Source organism: Oryx dammah, unplaced genomic scaffold (genome assembly GCF_014754425.2).
Source record: "Oryx dammah isolate SB20612 unplaced genomic scaffold, SCBI_Odam_1.1 HiC_scaffold_26, whole genome shotgun sequence".
NCBI classification, from domain to species: domain Eukaryota; kingdom Metazoa; phylum Chordata; class Mammalia; order Artiodactyla; family Bovidae; genus Oryx; species Oryx dammah.
Window position 1 is genome coordinate 85,670,435 of NW_024070210.1, and position 25,258 is coordinate 85,695,692.

The 25,258-nt window shown below is 52.4% G+C and overlaps 1 protein-coding gene across 2 annotated transcripts in view; it reads left to right on the forward strand.

The window, feature by feature from the left end:
• The window catches only part of LOC120852508 (integrin alpha-11), a 139,096-nt gene that overhangs the window by 111,472 nt on the left and 2,366 nt on the right, over positions 1-25,258 (forward strand). For both annotated transcript variants that reach the window (XM_040225785.1, XM_040225784.1), the window contains exons 16-29: positions 2,065-2,231; positions 3,595-3,737; positions 4,988-5,098; positions 8,542-8,627; positions 10,076-10,283; positions 12,621-12,719; positions 14,393-14,469; positions 16,594-16,683; positions 17,486-17,576; positions 19,052-19,165; positions 19,361-19,447; positions 21,257-21,367; positions 21,462-21,557; positions 25,097-25,210. In XM_040225785.1, coding sequence (XP_040081719.1) covers positions 2,065-2,231; positions 3,595-3,737; positions 4,988-5,098; positions 8,542-8,627; positions 10,076-10,283; positions 12,621-12,719; positions 14,393-14,469; positions 16,594-16,683; positions 17,486-17,576; positions 19,052-19,165; positions 19,361-19,447; positions 21,257-21,367; positions 21,462-21,557; positions 25,097-25,210 — 1,594 coding nt within the window. The remainder of the gene's footprint in view (positions 1-2,064; positions 2,232-3,594; positions 3,738-4,987; positions 5,099-8,541; positions 8,628-10,075; positions 10,284-12,620; positions 12,720-14,392; positions 14,470-16,593; positions 16,684-17,485; positions 17,577-19,051; positions 19,166-19,360; positions 19,448-21,256; positions 21,368-21,461; positions 21,558-25,096; positions 25,211-25,258) is intronic.

Sequence of the window (25,258 nt, forward strand, 5' to 3'; positions counted from 1 at the left end):
CCACTGTTTCCCCATCTATTTCCCATGAAGTGATGGGACCGGATGCCATGATCTTCGTTTTCTGAATGTTGAGCTTTAAGCCAACATTTTCACTCTCCTCTTTCACTTTCATCAAGAGGCTTTTTAGTTCCTCTTGACTTTCTGCCATAAGGGTGGTGTCATCTGCATATCTGAGGTTATTGATATTTCTCCCGGCAATCTTGATTCCAGCTTGTGTTTCTTCCAGTCCAGTGTTTCTCATGATGTACTCTGCATATAAGTTAAATCGGGGTGACAATATACAGCCTTGACATACTCGTTTTCCTATTTGGAACCAGTCTGTTGTTCCATGTCCAGTTCTAACTGTTGCTTCCTGATATGTATGTCTATACACCACATATTCCTTACCCATTCCTCTGTGGATGGACATTTAGGTTCCTTCCTTGTCTTGGCTGCTGTAAACAGTGCTGCAGTGAACACTGGGGTGCATGGATCTTTTTGAATTGTGGTTTTCTTTGGATATATGCCCAGGAGTGGGACTGCTGGATCCTGTAGTAGTTCTGTTTTTAGTTTTTAAGGAACCTTCATACTGGTATACCAATTCTTATTACCACCAACTGTGAAGGAGGGTTCCATTTCTCCCCACCCTCTCTGGCATTGACTGTCTGCAGATTTCTTTGATGATGCCACCCTGACCAGTGTGAGGTGATCCCTCATTACAGTTTTGGTTTGCATTTCTCTAGTAATTAGGAAGGCAATGGCACCCCACTCCAGCACTCTTGCCTGGAATGTAGTCCATGGGGTCACAAAGAGTTGGACATGACTGAGCGACTTCCCTTTCACTTTTCACTTTCACGCATTGGAGAAGGAAATGGAAACCCACTCCAGAGTTTTTGCCTGGAGAATCCCAGGGACAGGGGAGCCTGGTGGGCTTCCGTCTATGGGGTCACACAGAGTTGGACATGACTGAAGCGGCTTAGCAGCAGTAATTAGGAATGTTAAATATCTCTTATTGTGCTTTTTGGCCATCTGTGTGTCTTCTTTGAAGAAATGTCTATTTAGACCTTCTGCTCATTTCTTGATTGTGTTGTCTTCTTTTTTGATATTGAGCTGCATGAGCTATTCGTATATTTTGGAGATTAATCCCTTGTCAGTCACTTCATTTGCAAATATTTTCTCCCGTTCTGTGGGTTGTCTTTTTGTTTTGTTTATGATTTCCTTTGCTAGGCAAAAGCTTTTATTCTAGTTTCATTTTGTTTGCATGTAGCTGTCCAGTTTTCCTGGCACCATTTATTGAAGAGACTGTCTTTTCTCCACTGTATATTCTTGCCTCTTTTGTCATAAATTAATTGACCATAGGGATTCCCTGGTAGCTCAGCTGGTAAAGAATCCACCTGCAATGCAAGAGATCCCAGTTCAATTCCTGGGTTGGGAAGATCTGCTGATGAAGGGATAGGCTATCCATTCCAGAATTTGGGGGCTTCCCTAGTGGCTCAGATGGTAAAGAATTGGCCATAGATGTGTGGATTTATTTCTGGGCTTTGTTTCATGTTCCATTGATCTATATTTCTGTTTTTGTGTTAGTACCATAATGTTTTGATTACTGTAGCTTTGTATTGTAGTCTGAAGTCAAGGTGCCTGATTCCTCCAGCTGTTTTCCTTTCTCAGAATTGCTTTGGCTGTTTGGAGTCTTTGGTATTTCCATACAAATTTTAAAATGTTTTGTTCTAGTTCAGGCATCAGGAGTTTTTAAAGCTCTCCAGGTTACTGTAATGGACATGCAGGGTTGATGTGATGAGGAGGCAAAAGGGTGTCAGTATGGTCTGTAGCGAACACAGCCCCTAGGAAAATGACAAAAGGTTGCCTTGAGGGGCTATGAGATTACTTAGCCTGCCCTTCATCTGCTTGTGCACATTTTTGTCCAATCTGGTGACACCAGAGCCCCTCTCTGCAGGTCCCACCACCTCCTCACCCTCCAGTGGTGGTTTTAGAGATCCCATTCCATCTGGCTCTCCACCTTCCCCCAGGTCCCAGCAGGGCAACCTTGCACCCTGCCCACCCCTGCTTCTCTCCCTCCTCCTGCAGGTCCCGCCCTGTGGTTCAGATCAATGCCAGCCTCCACTTTGAGCCATCCAAGATCAACATCTTTCACAGGGATTGCAAACGCAGTGGCAGAGATGCCACCTGCCTGGCTGCCTTCCTCTGCTTCACGCCCGTCTTCCTGGCACCCCATTACCAAACTGCAACAGTCGGTAAATCCGGCCCCTCCCCACTCCCCCAGCTCCATCTCTCCCCTGAGGACTTTGTGTTTGCTCTGTTTCTAAATCTGGGCTTTTGCTGAAATGGGTTTTGAGTGCCAGGGTCACACCTAGAGCCGCATCTGATGACTTCTAGATACCCATTCAGTGCTCTCATTCCAAAGGGCAGAGAGGGGCTCTCATGCCAGGAAGAGGATGGCAGTGAGCAGGGGTGACTAATGTGGGAGAGGCCGGGGAAGGTGGAAACAGTCAGAGATAGTGCTTGAATCAGAACAGGGGACCAGAAGCAGTCCAATAGCTTAGGCTGTAGAAGCTGTGAAGTCAGATTCAGAGAAAGAGTCAGACCCGTGAGGGATCTGAAACACGGGATCAGGTGGATAAAGACCCAAGTAGCAGTGGTTTCTGCTCAAAGTGAGCTTGAGTCCACAGCAGGACAGTTTCCTTCTGAGGGTCCTTCACTCTCAGCCAAGGCTGGGATCAGACACTGGCTTGTGGCAGCCCTGGGCCCAGTCATCCCCAGCAAGTGACAGCTGCAGGTTCCAGGACCAGGCTAGGCCAGTGCAAGAAACTGGGACCGCAGAGAGCTTCTCAGCCAAGGAGCAGGACCAATCAGATGACTTAAAAATGAGTGTTCGAGAAGGAAGATGAGAACAAAGGCAAACCTGGGTGGTGGTATCATTCTTTCAGCTTCTATGAAAGGAGAATAATACCAAGGACCTGGCACACAGAGTGCTGCTGGGGTACCAGAGAAGGGGCTGGGCTTTTCTTACATTTAGCAAAAGATCAACCCAGTTGAAAGGGAGGGGAATGCGGTCTTTAACCTCAGAACTGTCTTAGGTTTGAGGAGCTGGTGGGCAGGGCCTGGCTAGTCCTCCCTAGTGTGATGGGAACTGCCACCTGCAGAAACTCAGATCCAGGCCCGATAGGATCTCAGAGCTGAGGGTGAGACTTGGGAAGGTGACAGAAGAGGGGCAGAGCTGTGTTGACTCCAGAAGGGGCTCAAATATCATGACGCACATACTGTCTCCTCACCTCTTCCACTGAGTTCACTCTCCCTCCATCTCTTCCTCTTTCTTTATCCCTTCACTACCAATTCCATCTCCCTTTCTCCTTCTTCCTTCTTCCTCTTCTCTTTACTTCCTTCCTTTGGCTTTTCTCACTGTACTGCTTGCTCTCCATGTGGGAGTTTCCTGCCTACATTGAGCCTTATGAGGGGAGAGGCATAGCTCTTCCTTGGTCAGCCTGGAGGGCTTCCTGGAGGAGGCTGACTTTCCAAAGGCTATTTGTAAAGGGAAGTAAACAGTCTTTGGTGGAAATGTGGCTCCACCTCCATGGTCTTACCCTCTCCTTCCTCCAGGCATCAGGTATAATGCCACCATGGATGAGAGGCGGTACACACCGCGGGCCCACCTGGATGAGGGTGGCGACCGGTACACCAACAGGGCCGCCCTGCTCTCCTCTGGCCAGGAGCACTGTGAGCGGATCAACTTCCACGTGCTGGTGAGCCAGACGCACTGCAGCCCCAGAAGCAGAGCCCAGGCTCCTCCAGGAAGAGAACAGAGCTGAAGGAGGTGCTGCCATGGAGAGGCAGAGAGCTCAGCTGGCGCCCGGCTGGTGCTGAGCCCCCAGCAGACCTCAGGAGGCCAGCAGGGAGCAGTGTCCTGGACCTTGGCCACCCACACTCATACCGCAGAGCAGAGGCCACTGGGTCACACTGCTTCCCCACCTCACTGGACCGTCCTCTGATATCCCCTTTGCCATCTCCCATATGCCCACCATTGCTTAAGCAGGGGGTTAAATCTTCAGTGATGTCTTGCAGAGAGGATGGGGGTCAGGGGCCATGGCTCAGAAGGAAGGGATAAGCAGGCATCAGCTAAAAAGGAAGACCAAGGAAGGTGGAAGACCAATGAAGAGTCTGGGGGGAGGAACAGAGGCCAGCCTGGCAGACAGGGAAACCAGTAGGGCCAATTCCTCCACCCAGAAACTCCAGACACCCAGGCACAGCTCCAGCCTTGGAGACACAGACAGGGAACACTCAGCCCGCCTGGCCTCAGTGTCCAACGGGCAAAGATCAGGAAAATAAGGAGTCCTAGTGTCTGTTAATGTGTCACCCCTATGACGTGTCTGTGTTCTCAAAGTGGGGGCCCCAGACTAGCAGCACCGTCATCTGGGAACTTATTAGATACGCCTTAACACAAGGAAGCCACTCGTGTCAAGATTTGCGCTCCATGAGAGATTCGGGGATTTTTCATTCAGCTCTAGGCATCCCCTGAGTGCCCCTTTTCATGTGTCTTCTTTCATTGATTTGACACATTTATTAAGCCTTGTCACAGTGCTAGGACAGTGCTAAGAGGCTGCTGAGAGGCTAGGACTAGCACAAAATCACATAGTTAGGATGCAGGGCAAGAGTGTCAGTAAAGTCTGAACAGAGTGTGGCCACGTGTTGCTGGCTGGCTTCCTAGATACAGGTTCCCAGCCTTGAAGGATGAGCCGGAGTTGGTGGAACATGCAGGCAGTGGGGCTGGCATACACGGACCCAAGGGCCCTTTCTAGGAGGCACACACACCAGCTACAGACCCATCTGGGAACCTCTGTCCACCCACAGGTGCTAAGGCTCCGTGGACTCATGCTCAGAGCTGACAAGTTGCTGCCCTCCCAGCTTAGGGAGATGACAGTTCTCTCTCAGTGGCCCTGGCCCAGACAGGAATGTTCCCTCTGCCTTCACCCCCTCCTCATCTCCTCCCACACAGGATACCGCTGACTATGTGAAGCCAGTGACCTTCTCAATCGAGTATTCCCTGGAGGACCCTGACTACGGCCCCATGCTGGATGACGGCTGGCCCACGACCCTCAGGGTCTCGGTATGTCCTGGCACCCGGGGAACAGCTCTGGCACATACCCAACCCCAGCCCTTGCCTCCTCCCAGAAGCCCAGGCTTTGTGAGGGCAAATGAATTCTTCCCCTACTGCACCTTCCCATCTCCTGCCCCACAGACCCCCAGCATGTCCTTCCCTCCCTCCTCGTGACCTGTGCTGAGCAGTTTCTTAAGGGTAAGGACCCAGTCTTCGAGGTTTCCTGTATCCCCAGCAGAGAGTGAGCCTGGCATGGATCCTGAGAGTCACAGGACCAGAGGGACTTTAGTTCTCAATTGCCACCTCCCTCATTTAAAGATAAGGACACTGGAGGTCAGAGAGTGATTCAACCACAGAGCCTGGTCTGCACTGGTTGAATGATCGACTTATTGACAGTCCTCCCAGCTCGAAGTATTTCAAAAATAAGTCGTTTTAGCCTCATCAATGGCTCTGCACACCCCCCAATCCACATTTTTCAACCCCTGGCTCTAGGAGTATTGGAATTGTCTGGTATCTAATATTCAGATGCTACATCTACATATGCAACTCCGTATAAATCCCACACAAAGAAAACATCAGACAATCAGTTCTATCTAATCTGTTCTAGGAGAGCAGGCAAAATAAACCCTGAGGATCTAGGAAACAACTTTCCAATATCCCACAGTGGTCTTAAGACCATGACCCGTGAGTTCCAGCCTCTGCACAGTGTCTCTGAGAATTATATAGAACCCAGCCAGCAGACAACAGTCTCAGAAGTACTCACGTGCTTGCTTGTGTTTCTCCGACGTAAAAGCTCTGTGTAGTCAACAGCAAGGTTTCTGAAGATCTCTGTTCTCATTCTCCCCCGTCAGCCTCCCCCAGCTCCTTCCTCTTCCCAGAGCTGCCACATCTCACCACCTACCACCCACCTTCACATCTTCCCTCTGCTCCTCCACAAATGTGTAAGTGAGAGTGTCTGAAAATGCAGTTCAGGAGAGGAGGGTGATGCTGGCCTGGCAAGGCTGGAATCCTCCTTAGTGAGCAGGGGAAAGCTGGATACACTGAAGCTTAGTATTTTCCCCATCACAGTCATTACAAAGCCACTACAGCTCATGAGTGGATATGAGTCACTCATTCTATAAGCTTGTTGAAGCCCATGGCAGATGGGGCAGGGTATTCTCTGATGCTGATGAAAGGGATGCAAGGTGGTGATCAAGGTCATAGGCCAACTCAGAATAGGAATAAGCTCATAGGTAGTGTCATTATGCAATCAGATGATAGGGAGGGGGGATTCCTGGAGGAGGTGGCCTTCCCGGAGGAGGTGGCCTTCCCATGGTCCTTTAATAGACACGAGATGGGGACAACAGGCTTTTATTCCAGGAAAGCTGATAGCATAGCCAAGGTGTGGATGTGGAAACAAGCAGGATGAAGGGATGTGTAAAGAAAAGATGAGAAATAGAGCTGAAACAGTCAGTCTGGGCATATTACCAAGGGCTTTGGATAGCAGCTAGATGTTTCAAAAGCTTGTTAATATAGATTTTTAGCCTCCAGCAAATTAGAAGCATTCTTTCCATCTCTCTGCTATAAGTTCTTATTTAGCTTCTCCTCAATGCCCAGCACTGTTCTAGTACCATAAAATCTTGCCTCTGGGGAGAATGAGCCACTCCATACAATTGAGTGTAACAGATGCTTATCGTGTTAAATTATCCCTTTTAATCAAGTGGATAGAAATTTTTCTGAGGGTTATTCTATAGTTTTCACACTTAAACAGTATGCTGGGCAGGGGTGGGGCGTATTTCATTGGAGACTTAAAATCACCAAGGTGAAGCAGAAGCTAGAATACAGTGAAGCCCCCGAGGGCTTCCGAAGTGTCTGGGGTTATGTCCTGTCATTGAAAGCCTTGCTTTGCCCTCCTTTGTATAGCTCTGCTTTGTATTCCTTGCTGGCTGCTTCAAGCTACGAATCCACCACGGGATGGGGAAGCTAAGGAGCAGGCTTGATAGAAATGTATCTAAAGCAAGAATTCGTGGATCTGAGAAAGGGCTTCCCTGGTGGCTCAGACAGTAAAGAGTCTCCCTGCAATGCAGGAGACCTGGGTTCGATCCCTGGATGGGGAAGATCCCATGGAGAAGGGAATGGCAACTCACTCCATTATTCTTGCCTTGAGAATCCCATGGACAGAGGAGCCTGGTGGGCTACAGTCCATGAGCTCACAAAGAGTCAGACATGACTGAGCAATTAACACTTTCAGGGAGCTCCCCCTTCTCACTTACAGAGAAGTCAGTGACTGTAAGATACACCTGGCCTCTGTGACACCAGCTTCCCCTCCCTTGATCTAGGCCTTGCTCCTGTTTCACCACTCAGCTCCAGACTTGAACACCCACCGCCCACTGAGCGCTTCTCCCCGGATGGGTCACAGGCACTTCAAACTCTGTGTGCCCCAAACGGATCCCCTCCAGATAACCCCTCCATTTATAAATAAATGGTGTAGCTGTCCTTTCAGACACTCGAAACTTGGCCAACATCCGGGACCCTTTTCTCCCTTAGTCCTGATGACCTCCAGGTCCTGCCCCTCTGCCTCTGAGCTTCCTAACCTGTTTCCCACTCTGCACACCCACAACCACACCAACACCATCGTCATCCCTTATGTGAACAGTGAAGCAGCCTCCTCAGTAGGGTCTTCAACTTGCATGTTTAGGAGGATAGTCCCAGCTGAAAGCGGTCAGTGATTCCTATCAGTTGCAAGATACCACCCCCACGATGCTGTAGATCATGACTCCAGCCATCTCTCCATCTCCTGCACCCCTTACTACAGCAACACTAAATAACCATTATTCCCCAAACTTACCATGCTGCCTCATGCCTCAGGCCTTTTGCACAGACTCGTCCTTCTTCCCAGACTACCCTCTCCCTGGTCCATCCAGTTAACTCTGTCCTCCTTTGGCACTCTGACCTACTGTCACTTCTGTGAAGCCTTCTCAACCATCATGGGCCAAGATGACCATTTCCTCCCTCTGCCTCTTCTATTTCTCATACAAATTTTGCATATTTCACACTGTAATTATTTGTTCACACACTCGTCTTCCCCATGAGTTGAGAGCAGAGGCTGTATATTCCTCATCCTTTACCCCCAGTACCAGAGAGCTTCCTCCCCAAAGTAAACACTCAATCAGTGTTGACTGGTGCCAGGTAAGTGGGTGTTCTGTGCTGGTACCTTGATGAGAGGATTGAAAGGGACCCAGGAGGAGTTGAGTTTTGAACCATGTTCTAAAGAAATGACTGTCTATGCAAAGTCATGATTAAAAGCAGCATGGTATCTGTGAAAAGGGCAGAAAAAAACAAAGCCCTCTCTCTAGTGTCACAGAGAGAGGAGCTGGTGTGCTGTGAGGGTAAGGGATGAGCCACAGCGAAGACAGGGACTGGAGGCTGTGGGTGCCCTTTCCAGCCGCCATACCTGCCTCTCCCTGGCCCAGGTGCCCTTCTGGAACGGCTGCAATGAGGATGAGCACTGCGTCCCTGACCTCCTGCTAGATGCCCGCAGTGACCTGCCCACAGCCACGTGAGTTGGTTTCTCCCCTCTCCAGCCTGACTCCTTTGGCTCCCCTGCCGGTGGATCTGGGCTTCCAGGGCCCTGGATGACAATCTTGCACGTGCTTCTCATAGGCAGCAAGGACCAAACACTGAACTTGGAGCATGGGCCTAGCTTAGGCTCTGCCTCTAACTCCTGTGTGACCTCAGGGAAATGCCTAGCCCTCTCTGGGCCTACGTGACCGCCTCTCTAAAATGGATAGTTAGCCTAACCCAACCTGCTCAAACTTTGTTTAGAAAAAGAATCCTCTCTACACTATAAACCCGAGAAAACGTAGAGGCTGAGGACCTAGCGTTCTCAGTGTTCATTGTGCAACCCCCAGACTAGGTGACTTGTAAGGTCCTTGGACTGACCACTTGGGCTCAGTGCTAAGGAGTTAGCAGGAGATGAGCAGGGTGATCACAGTCCCCTGGAAGAAATAAAGTGGCAGACAAGGAAAAATCATGATCCTATTTTAAATTTATGTGATGTGTTTTCAAAAAATTTATGCTTTTATTCACTAGAGATGATTAGATAAGAAACATATACTATAAATGGAAATAGTATAATATGATTGCTGCTGCTAAGTCACTTCAGTTGTGTCTGACTCTATGCGACCCCATAGACAGCAGCCTACCAGGTTCCCCCGTCCCTGGGATTCTCCAGGCAAGAACACTGGAGTGGGTTGCCATTTCCTTCTCCAATGCATGGAAGTGAAAAGTGAAAGTGAAGTTGCTCAGTCGTGTCTGACTCTTAGCGACCCCATGGACTGCAGGCTACCAGGCTCCTCTGTCCATGGGATTTTCCAGGCAAGAGTACTGGACTGGGCTGCCATTGCCTTCTCTGATAACATGATTTTATATATATATAAATAATAAATATCTACTGTATACCACAGGAAACTGTATTCAGTATCTTATAATAAGGGCTTGCCTTGGCAGTCCAGTGGTTAAGACTCTGAGCTCCCAATGCAGGGGGTACCGGTATGATCCCTGGTCAGGGAACTAACATCCCACATGCTGCTTGGCACAGCCAAATAAAAAAAAGTGTGTGTATGTGTGTGTGTGTAAAACTTATAAAGGAAAAGAATCTGAAAGAAAATCGATATATGGATATATTAATATATATAACTGAATCATTTGACCATACCCCTAAAACTAACATAACACTGCACATCAGCCATACTTCAATTAACAATACAAATAATAAACAAATAAATAATAGAAACAGTACAGCCAAACCTTGTAAAAAGGAGTAGAAGCAAAGATTCTAACCAGCTGGGCTAATAATCAGGATTGTATCTGTATTGAGCTCTGAGCTGCCTGGCAGCCAAGGCCAAAAGGGAAATGTGCTGACAGAGTGGTGATGCACGCACAGTGAGGTCTACCCGTGCCTTCCCCATGCCATATGCCTGATCCCCGCCCATCCCTTTCCCTCAGGGAGTACTGCCAGAGGGTGCTGAGGAAGCCTGCCCAGGATTGCTCTGCCTACACGCTGTCCTTTGACGCCGCGGTTTTCATCATAGAGAGCATGCGGCGGCGGGTGGCAGTGGAGGCCCTGCTGGAAAACAAGGGTGAGAACGCCTACAGCACCGTCCTAAACATCTCCCAGTCAGCAAACCTGCAGTTTGCCAGCTTGATCCAGAAGGTAAGATGTTGGTGGCCTGCCCGAGGGGAAGGGCAGAGGCAGGAGAGGAAGGGTCCAAGTAGGGGGCCCAACTGCCCTTCAGAATCACCTGGGGGCTTAGAGATCCCTGTGTCCCGACTTGTGCCGGATGTTCTCACTGATGTGGTCTGGGCGGGACCCCGGTCAGTCTGCTATTGAAGCTTCTCGGTGATGTCAGCATGTAGCCAGGGCTGAGAACCACGGGGAAGGGTAGTCTGAGCCTTTCAGAACCAAGGAGAGGAATACCCTTCAGCCTGCACCCTTGGCCCTTGTTAGGGACACACACACATGTGTGTGCACAACAGCACGTACACACCCTCTGCCTACAGTTCCCCCTCCAGACTTTCTCAGAAAAGTCCTTCTAACAAGAATCAGCACTGAATTCTCCCCCACTTTAAAGCTTCCCATGGTTCCCAGCTGCTTTCACAACAAACCCCAAACTCCTGTTTTGGCATTCAAGCCCCTTCCTCCTTCCCCACCCACCCCTGCCACTTCTGCCCTCGCCTGTAGCCCCACTGGCCTCCACTGTTGCCCAGTACACCTACCCTTTCACACCAAGGCCCCCGAACCACGGCCCCTCCTTGAGGCCCCCTCCCTCCTTTCCCAACAAGCTCCTGCTCCCTCTTGGTAACCCCTTACCACGCCTGCTTATGTTTCACCCTCACAACAACCCCAGGAGGTGATGGTGGTGGTCGTGTCCCCCTTTACACAGGAGGAGACGGAGGCTCAGAGAGGGTTTAAGTGGACTGAACAGGGTCAGGCAGCCAGCAAGTGGAGGAGCAGGATTCCCACCCAGCAGCTGGCCCCTGCCCACAGTTCACGAGAGAGCGTGGTCCCTGTGCTATACTCCCTGGGGTGGCTTCCTGAAGCGCCAGAAGGTCACACAGGGCCCCCCGGCCTGTGCAGCTGCCTGGCACAGCCTTGTGGATGCTCCATGGGCATCATCAGTGTCTGAGCACTGCCCTGCTATAACCCTGAACTCCCAGAGGGCGAGTGCCCCTTCTCAGTCACGTCTGTCCCCAGGGCTGGGCCTGGAGAAGGCCCTCGAGACAAATCTGTTGAACAAACCTAGGACATTATTGTCACATGTGGGTGCTCGGGGTCCCAGTCTCTGTCAGACACAGTCTCTGTCCTCACAGATCTCACAGTGTCCACATGGGGCCTAGGGGTTGCAGAATAGAACAGCCAGCCCTGTGTTCTCACCTTGACCACCCCTTCCATTGGCCTGGAGAGAGAGAGGACAACCCCTCCCCAGCCATACTCACACACACGCATACACCCACACACACACCCACACACACACACACGCGTGCGCATTTTTCCTATAGATCAGGAAGAGAAGCCGAGTGGAGTGAGGCCCACTAGAAAAGTGGGGGGCTGCCTGCCCTTGGTGGCTCCCTGGTATCCTCAAATAGACCCCAGGTCAGTGCATAGGATGCAAGGAGAGGTTGTTAGTGCAAAATCACTTCCTCTGCCAGGCCCAGGTCCTGCCCCGCAGCCCAGAGTAAAAACACCCGGCTCACCTGATAGTTTTTTAAAGGCCTTTTCTTCCAGAGATTGTTTATGTCTATCTGGACTTAGGTTATTTAGGGGAAATAGAGCCCCAAACCTGCATCCGTCTCTTCCTGCTGCCATAGCCCAGGCTGTCCAAGACCAATCCCATGCCTGTTCATAACCCTCACGGGAAGGAATCATGGTGCCTTGTTTCTTCGACACAAAGGGACTTTGGAAACGTGTCCTGTGAAGGGCCATGTCCACATGCACACGCACACACACATGTACACGTACACATGGCATATAGTATGTGAGTAGGGCTGGCCTGCAGCCTCGCTCCTTCACCAGCACCACCGTCCATCCCCAGCCCAGGAGGTGCTCACAGCGGAAGCACCCCTCCTTCCTCTCCCCAACCCCTACCATCCAACAAGGGGACCTCAAGTGGAAGAAGCCACTTTCTGGCGGTCTGAATTGGTTACCTCCCATCTCTGGGGCTCACGGACCCCACTTGTAAGCTGGATGGTAAGTCCTGCCTCCAGGCTTGATCCGAAGGGAGTGACACGGCACGTACATGAGTGCCTGCCCGTTTTCTTCACAACCGGCACTGCTGGAGCCGGGCCCTACTGCCCTGCCCCAGCTCCTGCCATGCTCTCTGCACCCAGAACCAGGCCACACCCGCGTCTCCAGGGGCTCTGTGCCCGCAGCCCCTGCTGCCTGTGCTGCAGCCTCAGCCGGGGCCGGTGGGGGCTGGGGCAGGGGTGGCCCCCAGACCTGGGTCTCAGACCCCACCTAACTGCTGCCCATGACGCCCCCACCTTTCCCCAGGATGACTCAGATGGCAGCATCGAGTGTGTGAACGAGGAGAGGAGGCTCCACAAGAAAGTCTGCAACGTCAGCTATCCTTTCTTCCGGGCCAAGGCCAAGGTGGTGGCTGGGGCGCGGTGTGCGGGGGGCCCGGGGCGGGTCAGGGAGGCACAGGGGGAGCAAGAGAAGTAGAAGCAAACAGAGGGGCAGACTGGGGAGGGACGGAGAGGCCTGAGGGTGGCTTTTAAATTAAGGTTGTTTTATTCTCCAGTGAAATGACATTTGAATGACCTAATTACCCAGCCACCCCCAGGGCTGACAACACACCCCCTGAGACCGTGGACCCTCACCTCAGGGAATCCTGCCACTCCCGCCCCCCACTCCCCCACCTCCTCTTGGCCAGTTAGCCCTCTGTACTGGATCCTAGCATGTTTTTACCTTTTAAAAAAATTTTTGGCCTCACCGTGAGTCATGTGGGATCTTAGTTCCCTAACCGGGGATTGAACCCACAGCCTCTGCAATGGAAGCGTGGAGCCTCAACTGCTGAACCACCAGGAACATCCCCCTAACATGTTTTTAAAATGTCCAGGTTCTGTCTCCCCAGCTGTGCCTGGGGAGAGATGGGGAGGAAAATGAATGTTTTTTGAGGAGGTACCATGTGCTTAAAAGTACATGTGAAAAGAGTGTAGAGTTGGGAAAAACAACTTCCTGGGACAGGGAAGTAGACTCCAGACTGTGGGAGCATTTTCCCATCCCCTGGGCAGCAGGCAGCCACTGAAGGTTCCAGAGTAAGGGAACACCTAACTGAGGCCAAGCGGCTTGTAAAGTGAGAATCAGACAGAGGGGAGCCTGAGGCAAGGCTAGCTGGAGAGCCGAGTATGTTCCCAGCAGCAGAGTCTGCAAGGCTGGGGGATGGGGAGGGGGATTAGGGCTCCTTATAAAAGAACTTCTCTGGTGCTATGCGTCAAGATTGTAGTGTTTGAGGTGAGGCCCTGACACACTCAGGAGCTCTTGCGTGAAGACCCAGGGGGAGCAGCACCCAGCCCAAGCTTCCCCACCCCACCCGTGGCCACTTGGGGAGAAAGGTCCCCGCCACCAAGGTCTCCTTGAGAAAACCAACGAGAGTCAGACCTAGGAAGAGCATCAGGATTCTGTGCAAAGCCCAGTATAACCACCAGGCGGGCCAGAAGGTAACAAGAGGCTCACAGGGCACCGTCAGGGGACCCGGGCCCTACTCTTGGGGGAGGGCCGAAGGCAGCACAGGGACCGGGACCATCGGAGTGGCAGGAGGCCTCTGGATAAGGAGACAGATGTGTGACTAGCCTGCTGAGTAGCCTGGGACAGCCTCCACGCTTCTCCACCTGTTCACACGCAAGAACAGGGCGTGCATGTGGGCGGTCTTAACACTCACTTCTGGCCGCACCTCCCATGGTGCATGGTGCTGGCCATCTCCCCTTCCTGCCATCGACTCACCCACTCAGAAATTTCTGCAGGAAGAGTCTGAAGTTGGACTTGCTGCCTTCTAGTGGCCGGTAGTTAAAAACAAAAAGGGAGATGGCAAAGGGCTGGCTCCACAGCCAAGAAGCCCCATCTCAGGAGCTGTTGACCTTGGCTACGTCCCCTCCACAGCCCCCAAGCACAGCTCACATTACTCCAGCACTTGGTCCTCCCTCCCCCAGTCCATTCCCTGCCAGCAGGGTCCACTGAGAGGGCAGGGGCTGGGAGGGTGGGCCAGGGCTGCTGCAGGCAAGCAGTTCCCAGCCATCCCAGCTCCAGCGACTCTTTCTTTGCAGGTGGCTTTCCGTCTGGATTTTGAGTTCAGCAAATCCATCTTCCTGCACCACCTGGAGATCCAGCTCACAGCGGGCAGGTCAGGGCTGGCCCACTCCTTTTCCCTCCCCACTTGCAACTCCCAGACCCTGTTCTGCCACTAGGAACTGCCTCTCCCCGCACTGAATCCCCCATCCCTCACTGCCCCAGCCTGGGAGGGCCCCAGGTTAGTCCCCAAGTGCTGGCGAGCGTGCTGCACTGCCACTGTTCTTCAGCTTGGATAGAAATAATAATACCCTTACCTTTATATAGCAGTTACTTAAAAGCCTACAGTTGTGAAGCACTGGGCACATATTATCTCAGTCAGTCTTTACAGCAGCCTCTTAAGACAAGGAAAGCAGGACTTATTCCCATCCTACCTCCCAGGTAAGAAAAAGCTCAGAGAGGTTGAGTGAATTTCCCATCAACACACAGCATGTAAATAGCACAACTCGAAGCTAAACACTAGATTTCCTACTCCTCCCATCCAAGCACTAACCAGGCTCAACCCTGCTTAGCTTCTGAGAAGGGACAAGATGGGGTGCGTGCAGGGTGGTATGGCCGTAGTCAGATTTCCTCGTCCTTATCCAGTACTAGATGAGATGGGGTGCGTGTGGACACCCTGCAGAGATTTCCTCCTCTTTATCCAGCGCTCTTTCTGCCCTGGCCCCTTCTCTCCCCTTGGAAAGTTCCCGTTTTTAAAGACCTTCTCTTAACTCCTTGTGGATCTGTCTGTCTGTCTGTCTCGCAGGCTTCCCTGAGGCAGTTTGCATGAGGTTGACACCATGAATCGCCCATGTCAGTAATAAACACACAAAGGCAGGAAGGGATTCTAGCTTTATAAGGCTTTATAAACCCTCCTGAGAACTTCTCCACACTGGAAATAAATCCAGCAGCACCAACATTCGAGCACACACACAAGTCAGCAGTCACCAAGTGCTGGTGATCCACACACCAGCGTGTGCTTCGTGTAGTTAGCCAATCTGTGCACTTGGGTGGAATGCTCACCTGCCATGAGGTGAAGATGCGTTGATATCTTGAGGCCTCCCTCTAAGAAAAGAGCCCCTTCTCACAAGCAATGAACACCCTTGCCTGCAGTGTTCTTGGCAGTATGGCTGCTGGTGGGCGCTTGTGAGCTGGGCATGTGTGTGTGTCAGACTCTCTTTTCTAAGTACCTCTCTGGGGTAAAGCTTCCAAAGGAAATCCAGCTTCATGTACCTAATGAGCAGAAATTGGATCTCTTTAGGTCTAAAATGATCTGCCCCGGTGGTTGGTGGTGATCAGAAGTAAAGGGAAGCATATTTGACAAAGCTCTAATGCCTCCCTGGTCTTCTCAAGGCAGCACACAGCCCCTCAGCCACCCCATGGGAGCTGCCCGACCTGTACCTCAGAAAGGTCAATTCAAGAGTCAGTAAATGCTCTCAGTTCAGTTCAGTCACTCAGTCGTGTGCGACTCTTCGCGACCCCATGAATTGCAGCACGCCAGGCCTCCCTGTCCATCACCAACTCCCGGAGCCCACCCAAACCCATGTCCATTGAGTCGGTGATGCCATCCAACCATCTCATCCTCTGTCATCCCCTTCTCCTCCTGCCCTCAATCTTTCCCATCATCAGGGTCTTTTCCAATGAGTCAGCTCTTCGCATCAGGTGGCCAAAGGATTGGAGTTTGAGCTTCAACATCAGTCCTTCCAATGAACACCCAAGACTGATCTCCTTTAGGATGGACTAGTTGGATCTCCTTGCAGTCCAAGGGACTCTCAAGAGTCTTGAATTAATTCCTCATGTTCCTCTCCTCCCCTGGGCAGAGCCTTACCCTACAAGCATAATCCCCACCCCTGGGGCCCCCAGCACAGGACTTGCCCGGCTGACCGATGAGAGGGGGCACAGGCTGCTGTGAGCAGGCTGGCATGGTCCTCCCAGCCTCCAGCCCAGATGTGCTGTGCCCAGAGAGAAGGCAGGGAAAGCTGAGGTCCAGGTCCCCCACCTCCCCGGCTTTTTCCCTCCTGGGAGACGGCACCCTGCCCCCAGCTGGCCTCTCTGGAGCCGCAGCCCTAGACTAGCCGGGAGACTCCTTCTCAGCCCGGCTTGGATCCCTCCAGCCACCCTAAGGCAGTCGGGCTGTGGGGGCTGAGTGGAGGGAGGCCTGCCCCTTCGTGACCACAGGTGCGGCTGGCTCTCCTTGCAGTGACAGCGATGAGGAGGAGAGCACCAAGGAAGACAACACGGCCCTTCTGCGCTTCCACCTCAAGTATGAGGCTGACGTCCTCTTCACCAGGTGGGCCGGGGCCCCAGGGCACCTGTGCTGAGGTACTCAGAGATGCAGCCAAGTGTTATCCCCAAGAGTGCAGCGCCCCAGCCCTGAAGGGGAGGCGGTATCCCCTAGAGGAGGAGGCACAGACCTGGTCCCCAGGGAGCTCCCTTGCAGGGGGCACCCTGAAGGCTGGGGCCACAGGCAGTGTCCACCCAGGAGAGGCTGCAAGTGGGGACCTACCCTGCAGAGAAGTCGAAACAGTAACAGAACTTGCTAAAAAGTCAATCTGCATTTCATCACCACCTTGCTCTGGCAATTCTAAACAGTATCAGTGAGAAAATGCTCCTCCCCCAGGACAGACTGCTCTTACCATCCCCTCCCTCAGTCTGCTCCTGGCCCCCAGTCTGCCCCCCACCCCACCTCCCAGAGCTCCCAGGTAGGTGGAAAAGCCAGGAAGTAACAGCAAACAGAAAAGCTCTGGCCCTCGTTCAGCCAACACTAGAGGCTGGAACGGTGCACAGTGGGCAAGTCGGTGATCGAAAGAGGCCATGCCCCTGGGCAGGAGGCAAGGACTGGGATGGCAGAGAACTGGCCCTTCTGATTCATGCCCATCCCACACACCAGCAGACATTGCTAACTGATCTCAGTGCTTATTCCTGCTGAGCCTCAGAAGCCTTCTAAACACAGCCCTCCCAATGGACACAAGAGGAAACCTGTTTGCTGTGGTCCGGGGGAGATGGGAACATGCCCACACCTTCTTTCATTCGTTTATCCATCTGGCCAACACAGCCTGAGCTCACGGCGTCCCTGTCCTCTGTCCCTGCAGGAGCAGCAGCCTGAGCCACTACGAGGTCAAGTCCAACAGCTCCCTGGAGAGATACCAGGGCACTGGGCCTCCCTTCCACTGCGTTTTCAAGGTTAGGCTGGAGGGCAGCCAGGCAGAAAGCGAAAGACAGGAGCTGAGAACCCCCATTGGGGAGGGAAGCAATCTGAAAGCATTGCCAGGGCCTAGATTTCAGCTTCAGCCCTGCCATCCCTTCACTGTGTGACTTTAGGCAAGTCCCTCCCCATCTCTGAGCCTCTCAATCCTCATCTGGAAAAGTACAGGGCTGGACTGGGAGGATGTGTCAGTGAAGATTAGGTGTGTCTGCTTATAATTTTTTAAATATGAAAACACAGTGATATATATATATATAATGCCCTGGGGTTTATTCTCTCCCATAAAAAAGAAGTCCAGAGTTGACAACTTTACAAAGTCCTCTGGGACTGAGTCTCCTTGTATCCGTTCCACCCTCCTCAACATGTGATTATCAGCCTCTCAACTTCACCTCATAGTCCAAGGTGGCTGCAGCTCCAGTCATCACATCCTCATCCCAGGAAGAAGGAAGGGGAGAAGAGTGTGCAAGACCCCTCCCTGAGGAACCGCTTTGGCACTGCCTCACACCTCCAGTTACCTCTCATTGTCCAGAACAGTGCGATTCAGCTATACGGGAGGCTAGGAAATGTGCCTTTTTGCCTCGGTTTCTGTCACTAAGGAAGAAGGGAGAAGGAAAATTAGGAGGCATTAAAGAGTCTCTGCCCCATGATCTCCCCAGCCCTGAATTGTTGGGCAAGAGTCGGGAGCAGGCAAACAGCTAGAAACACACAGATGCCTTGATGGCTCATCCAAGAGAGGTTTAATAATCTCCCCGAGGCCACACAGCTCAACTGTGGCAGCAGCCCTGGGTTACGTGTTCAGCCTTTCTGATTACAAAACCCTGCTTGTAATCACTGTGGCTCTGACATTGAATGGGATGATGAGATGGTTGGATGGCATCACTGACTCAATGGACATGAGTTTGAGTAAATTCCGGAAATTGGTGATGGACAGGGCGGCCTGGCGTGCTACAGTCCATGGTATCACAAAAAGTCAGACACGACGAGAAACTGAATTGAACTGACGCTGAATGCATTGCGGCTAGAATGTGCACCAGTGCACACTATTTACATCCTGCCTCAGGATGTAATCATTACATCCGTTAATGATTCTCCCTCATAATAAAGGAGTTACTGTCACCATCTGCACCCAGACCTCTGTCCAGGGCAACACCCAGCACCATAGCCAAACGAGGGTGAAGAGGGGAAGTAACCCTTGCTCCGAGCCTCACGGCCCCCAGTGGCGGTTCCCAGCCTCCAGGAGCCCGTCCCTTTCAGCTTTCGTACGGTTTCCTTCCTGCAGCCGCCAGCCAAGGTCTGGAAGAGCTTTAGAACGTCCACAGTGAAAGGGCCAGGGAGCTTGAAGGAACTTGTTTCTCAGGCCTGGCTGGGGTCAGGGGGCTCACCCCCACGGACCTTGTCCCCCACCACCCAACCGCTGCTGGATGTACTGACACCTCCCCCTCTCGGGCCACAGATCCAAAACTTGGGCTTGTTTCCCATCCACGGGGTGACGATGAAGATCACCGTTCCCATAGCCACCAGGGGCGGCAACCGGCTACTGCTGCTGAGGGACTTCCTCACTGACCAGGTATCCACGCCCCGGGGGCCGGTGTGGGGAGGGGACAAGCAGATCGCTGGGTGTGCCCTCGAGTCCCCAGACCCCAGCTCCTTCTCCCGGGCCCAGGGCCGGCTGGGCCTTCCCTGGGCAGAGGGGAGAGAGGACTGTTGGGGCTGCTGAGTCTGCCAGGGCTGGTGTGAGGCTGGCTGCCTGTTTCCTGTGCAGGTGAACACGTCCTGTAACATCTGGGGGAACAGCACGGAGTACCGGCGTGCCCCAACGGAGGAGGACTTGAGTCGGGCCCTGCAGCTGGTGAGCGTCCCCACGCCAGGAGCCCCAGGATGAGAGGGGCTGCCTGAGCTACTCCTCCAATAGTTTGTCCACAGGAGCTTTTTGAGCCTCTCTATGTCCCAGCCTCAAACCAAGAGGAAACAGAAAAGATACTTCGTATCCTTAGTGCTTACATCTCAGCGGAGACATGGAGACAAGGGGTTGAGTGTAAAGAAGCCAGGGATGAAGGTTGGGAGACGTGTTGAGTGAGGGGCAGAGGAGCGCACAAGCTTGAGTAAGAGGAGCAGGGGGGCTTCCCTAGTAGTCCAGTGGCTAAGACTCTGCATTCCGAATGCAGGGGGCCCAGATTCGATCCCTGTTCAGGGAACTAGATCGCACATGCCACAGCTGAAAAGATCCTCCATGCTGCAACACCCTGTGTGCCGTAACTCAGACCCAGTGCAACCAAATTAAAAAAAACAAAAACGTGGAACAGAGATCATGGACTTACCCCTGTGCCTAAAAGGGCTAGTCGGGTATGGACAAGCAGAGGGATGAGGAAGGGGCCAAGATGGGACAGCATAACAGAGGCCAGACGCCACGGGGCTTGTATTGGAAACAGTGATCATATCAGCTGGGGCCTCCCTGTCCCCAGAGATAGAAGGCTGTGCTTAGTAGCTCAGTTGTGTTTGACTCTTTGTGACCCCATGAACTGTAGCCCGCCAAGCTCCTCTGTCCACAGAATTTTCCAGACAAGGTTACTAGAGCGGGTTGTCATTTCCTTCTGCAAGAGATCTTCCTGACCCAGGGATCAAACACTCAACTCTTGCACCTTGTGCATTGGCAGGCGGATTCTTTACCTTCAGCGCCGTCTGGGAAGCCTAAAATGGAAGCCAATGTCAACGCCCAGGGTCCTCCCAGGACACCTGCTAGGGTCCAGGTTTCTGTTCCCAAGGCTAACTCTGCCCCACACACCAATTTCCGAGCATGCTTTCATGATTCCTTACCCAAATAAAAAGCTTCGCTGTTTTCATTTGATTTCCCCAAACAAAGCGTCTTTGGAGTGTAGTGCACTGTACTGAAGACAGACGTGGGTGGGCTGAGGTGGCTGCAAGAGAGCCACACAAATGAGTTTAACCTAATAAGTCCTAATTATTTGATGATTTGTTTGGGTTTTCTATTAGGATAGTGTCATCTGCAAGTAATAATAGTTTTAGTTTTACCATTCAATCCTTTTAAATTGTTTTTCTTATTCCTCTGACTAGGAGCTCCAGGGCAATGCTAAACAGAAATGATGGCCATCTTGTCTTGATTCTGCTTTTAAAGGAATTATTTTTAGTTTTTCATTGTGAAATGTAATACTTGATGTAGTTTTTTTTTTTTTTTAATAAGCACCCTTATTCAGATTCAGGAAGTTCCCTGGTAGTTTTTTTTTATCACAAACAGAAGTTGGATTTCATAAAATGTTTAAAGTTAAAGCATCTTAAAGTTTAAGCATAAGTGCTTAAAGTTACTGCATCTGTGATAGTAATGTATTACTTTCCCTTTAATGTGTTTGTAGGGGGTGACATTTATAGGCTCTCTAATGCTGACCTAAAGTTCCGTTCCTGGAATACATCCAGGAATGCACAACTTCAAATGGAGCATCGGATATATTAATACTATCCTTACCTGTCCTCCAGCCAGCCTCGGCAGCCCCAGCCCCTGTGTCCTCTACCCCTTACCTCCTTCCTTGTCCCCTGTCCTCTGTCATCCTTCCCCAGGAGCAAAACCCCACTTGGTCAAGATGGGCAGCTGAGCCATCTCTCTGGTGGCCAAGGCCCTGCTCACCCAGAGACCCTTCTCTTTCAGAATCACAGCAACTCTGATGTAGTCTCCATCAACTGCAACGTGAGGCTGGCCCCCAACCAGGAAATCAATTTCCATCTTCTGGGGAACCTGTGGTTGAGGTCCTTAAAAGCAGTAAGTAGAGCTCCAGAGCCAGGCTGGAGGAGATGGTGCTAGGGAGTCTCTCCAGGGGAGGGACCAGCTCCTGACAAGGCCTCTGATTACACAGCTCAAGTACAAGCTGATGAGAATCACGGTCCACGCCGCCTTGCAGAGGCAGTTCCACAGCCCATTCATCTTCCGCGAGGAGGATCCCAGCCGCCAGGTGAGCACTCAGAACCCTGCAGACCTGGGCTCATGCCATGCCAGCTTGGGGAAGGGTCATCCCTTCACTTAAAGTTTCCCTACTCCCCCTGCAGGAGAGAGATGGACAGGCCTGCCTCAGTCAGTGCAACATCAGTGGAGAAGGGAAATAGAGACAAACAGGCCGTTGGGACTAAAGTAGGAAAAGGGGACCAGAAATAGGCATTCATCACCCTGTACCTGGGGGGTGGGGAGCACCGAGCTCTATACCTCCACAGCTCCCCGGAGGCAGAGGAAGGAGGGACACCCACGTGTCTGACACCAGAGGAAGCAGAAGCACTGTCCAGGCTGCCTGCCTCCTGCCTCGGGGCAGCAAGACTGGGTCTTGGAAAACTGGTAGCCTAGAATGGCCAGCCAGTCCTCCCCTCCTCATCCATCCACACCTCAGATCTAATAAATGAAGGTGGTTGCAAACTGAAATTGTGGAGACCAAGGGATGGGAGCAGTCTCTGTATTGGAACTCTTTTTTAATTGAGTAAAGCCAGATTGTTATAGATCGGTCTGGCTTGAATCAGGGTCCGGGAAAGGAGCGAAGATCCAGGTGGCGCTCCTGGGAAAATGAGAAATTGGGTCTTGAAATGAAGGTGGGTGCTCTGGAAGGAGCTGCGCATCTCAGGCATGGGACTCTGCTGCCCTCCACTGGCCACATCCCTGAACTGTGGTCTGGGCTCCAGGTGAGCCCAGTGAATCCCCAGCCCCATCCCAGGAGATGCCGGAGAGCAAAATGCGCCAGGTCAGGAAGCCAGACCTTAACAAGTCACCAACGTCGATCCCAAACAGTGTGGAGGTGTGCCAGGCCAAGAGGGAGCAGGCACAGAAGCCCAGGAGCAGCACTCAGGCGAACACTCCGGGAGCAGTTTTGCTTGCTCCTTCTCCAGCGTTTCGTCAGGTCTTCCTGCTGTTTCTCAGCCCCTACCACAGATAAATGAGGCCAACAAACTGTGGGTGCAGTCTGAGCGTGAGCCCAGGTCAGAGCAGGGCATGTCCAGGAAGGCTTTCTGGAGACAGTCCACTTGATCTGAATCTCGGGAGACATGCAGGACTTTCCCAGGCGATCAAGTGAGAAGTGTGATGCAGACACCACACACGTAACGACCTCACTCTCCACACCAGTTCATTTGTCATTTACTAGTTCGTGATTTCTCCTTCCACCCCCACCCCTCACCCCCCCGAAACCCCTCTTATACTCTCTGGATGCCTCACTTCTCTTAGAAACCCAGTCACCCCACACTTAAGCCCCTGGTGGCTTGGCTCTGTGCAAGGTGCCAGCCTTCAAGGATGGAAAAAGCTAGACGGGACCTGCTGTCGGTGGAGCCCTGACTATATGCCATGTTCCCTGATCACCCCTCATGGCTCTGAGGGACGTCCCCACGGCCACTTTCCAGATATGGAAATGGAGACTGTGTAAGGCGGGGCAGAACGGGAGCAGGCTTTGCTGTTGAACAGTCAGTGTCCAAGCCGGGCTCTGCTGCCATACTGGCGAGGGGCGAGGGGCGAGGGGCGCATTCATTCAGGCTTTCAGCGAGGTGTCTGAGCTCCTGCTCCGGGCAGGCCCTGTTCCACACACTGAGGATAGAGCAGCAAGCAAAACAGACAAGCCCCTGCTCTCCCTGGAGCTGACCCTCTGGACTGGCGTGGGGGAAGAGGCAGTGAACATAAGTTCAATGTCAGTGATGATAAGCTCTGCCCAGAAAAGCGCAGATGCGTAACGGTGGTGAGGAGGAGGCGCTGTTTTGTACAGTGAGCCCGGGGGAGCCACTGCCATGAAGGGGCAGAGACCGGGAGGAGCACGGTGGTGTCTCATGGCGGAGCCCTGCCAGCAAAGGGACAGAGGTGAGAGTCCCGGCAGCAGGCGCAGTGCTGGGCGCGCTGGAGGCCAGGTGGCGGAGTCAAGAGCAAGGGGCAGCGCAGATGAGGCTGCAGAGATTAAAAGGGCCAGAGGGTGCAGGGCCTTGCAGGCCAGGGCGAGGACTCTAATTTTCTCTCTGAGTGAGATGGGAAACCTGGGGAACCCAGCAGAGCAGACATCCCCTGCCTCTGGCTGCCAGGAACAGGCTGAGGAATGGGATCAGGAGTTTGTGTGAGGACCTGTTAAAGGCCCAGGTGGGCTGCGTGGACCGATGGATGTGAGTCAGGAGCGCAGTGGAAGGTCTTTCCTGCTGACCCTGTAGTTAAGAACCCAAGCTCCTAATGCACGGGGCCCATGTTTGACCCCTGATCAGGGAACTAAGATCCCATAGGCTGTGTGGTGGTGGTGGTTTAGTCGCTAAGTCATGTCCGACTCTCGCAATCCCATGGGCTATAGCCTGTGTAGCGTGGCCTAAAAACAAAAGCAAACAAAAATAGTTTTAAAAAAGAAGAGCTCCGTGGAGAGTCCAGGTAGAAGGTAGAAACGTGAACGCACCAGCTGGCATAAAGATGGGCACGGCTCCCCCAGAATCGAGTTAGGGCTCCCATGGCCCTGGGCACTTTTGCTTTCAGGGCTTTTCTCCAACAACAGGAAAAAAATATATTATTTTATGACTCAGTCTGTATAAAGACAAATAAAACCCAGGTAAGATTATAATCGTCTTTTGATTCTAACTTTAAAGGAAATTAGAACATTTTTGTGGGCCCCTAAAAGCACTGTGAGTTAGTCACTCAGTCGTGTCCAACTCTTTGTGACCCCATGGACTGTAGCTCGTCAGGCTCCTCTGTCCATGGAATTTTCCAGGCAGGAACTGAACCTAGGTCTCCTGCACCGCAGGCAGATTCTTTACTGTCTGAGCCTTCAGAAGCACTGTGGGCCCTTAGCACTGCGCCCACTGCACCCACTTCATAAGGCAGCTTTGAGGGAGAGTCATGGAGTGACTGGAGATATAGAAGAGGTCCACGGAGAGGGAGATGGGATGATCTGGGAGATTGGAATTGACATGTATATACCGCTGATACTATGTATAAAATAGGTAACTGACGAGAGTCTATGGGCTAGCAGAAGAAGCTCTACTCAATGCTCCGTGCTGAAGGAAATCCAAAAAAGAGGGGATATATGCACACACAGAGCTGACTCACCGTGCTGTAGAGCAGAAACTAACACAAGACTGAAAGCAACTACACTCCAATAGAAATTAATTTTAAAAAGATGTCCAAGGACAGAGCCGTGGGATATGCCAACATTTAGGAAGCAGCAGCAATCAAAGCAAGAAACAGTCGCCCATGTAGAAGGAGGAGGGTCCGGCCAGAGAGAAGTGGCCCAAAGGCAAAAGCAGAACGTGTCTCAAAGAGAAGGTGGGGTTGCCTGGTCACTTAAGTCAGGGGCCCACCGTGCTGCGGCGGGGAACTCTGAGGCCGCTCAGCAGGCTGTGTGCCGCCCACCCCTGCAGCGTCTTCCTGGGGAAGGGGACGCAGCTCTCCCACCAGCTGCCAGCTGTCTCCTGCCCTCCTGCCCTGCCCCAGGCTGCCGCCCGCCCGGGGCCCCAGGACAGTAGTGCTGTTGACATGGCTCCACCCCTCCCCTTGCAGATCACGTTTGAGATCTCCAAGCAAGAAGACTCGCACATCCCCTTCTGGATCATCGTGGGCAGCACGCTGGGGGGCCTCCTGCTGCTGGCCCTGCTGGTCCTGGCGCTCTGGAAGGTGAGGGCCCCTCGGGGGCAGTGGGGGGCGGGACGGGGCAGCACCCTG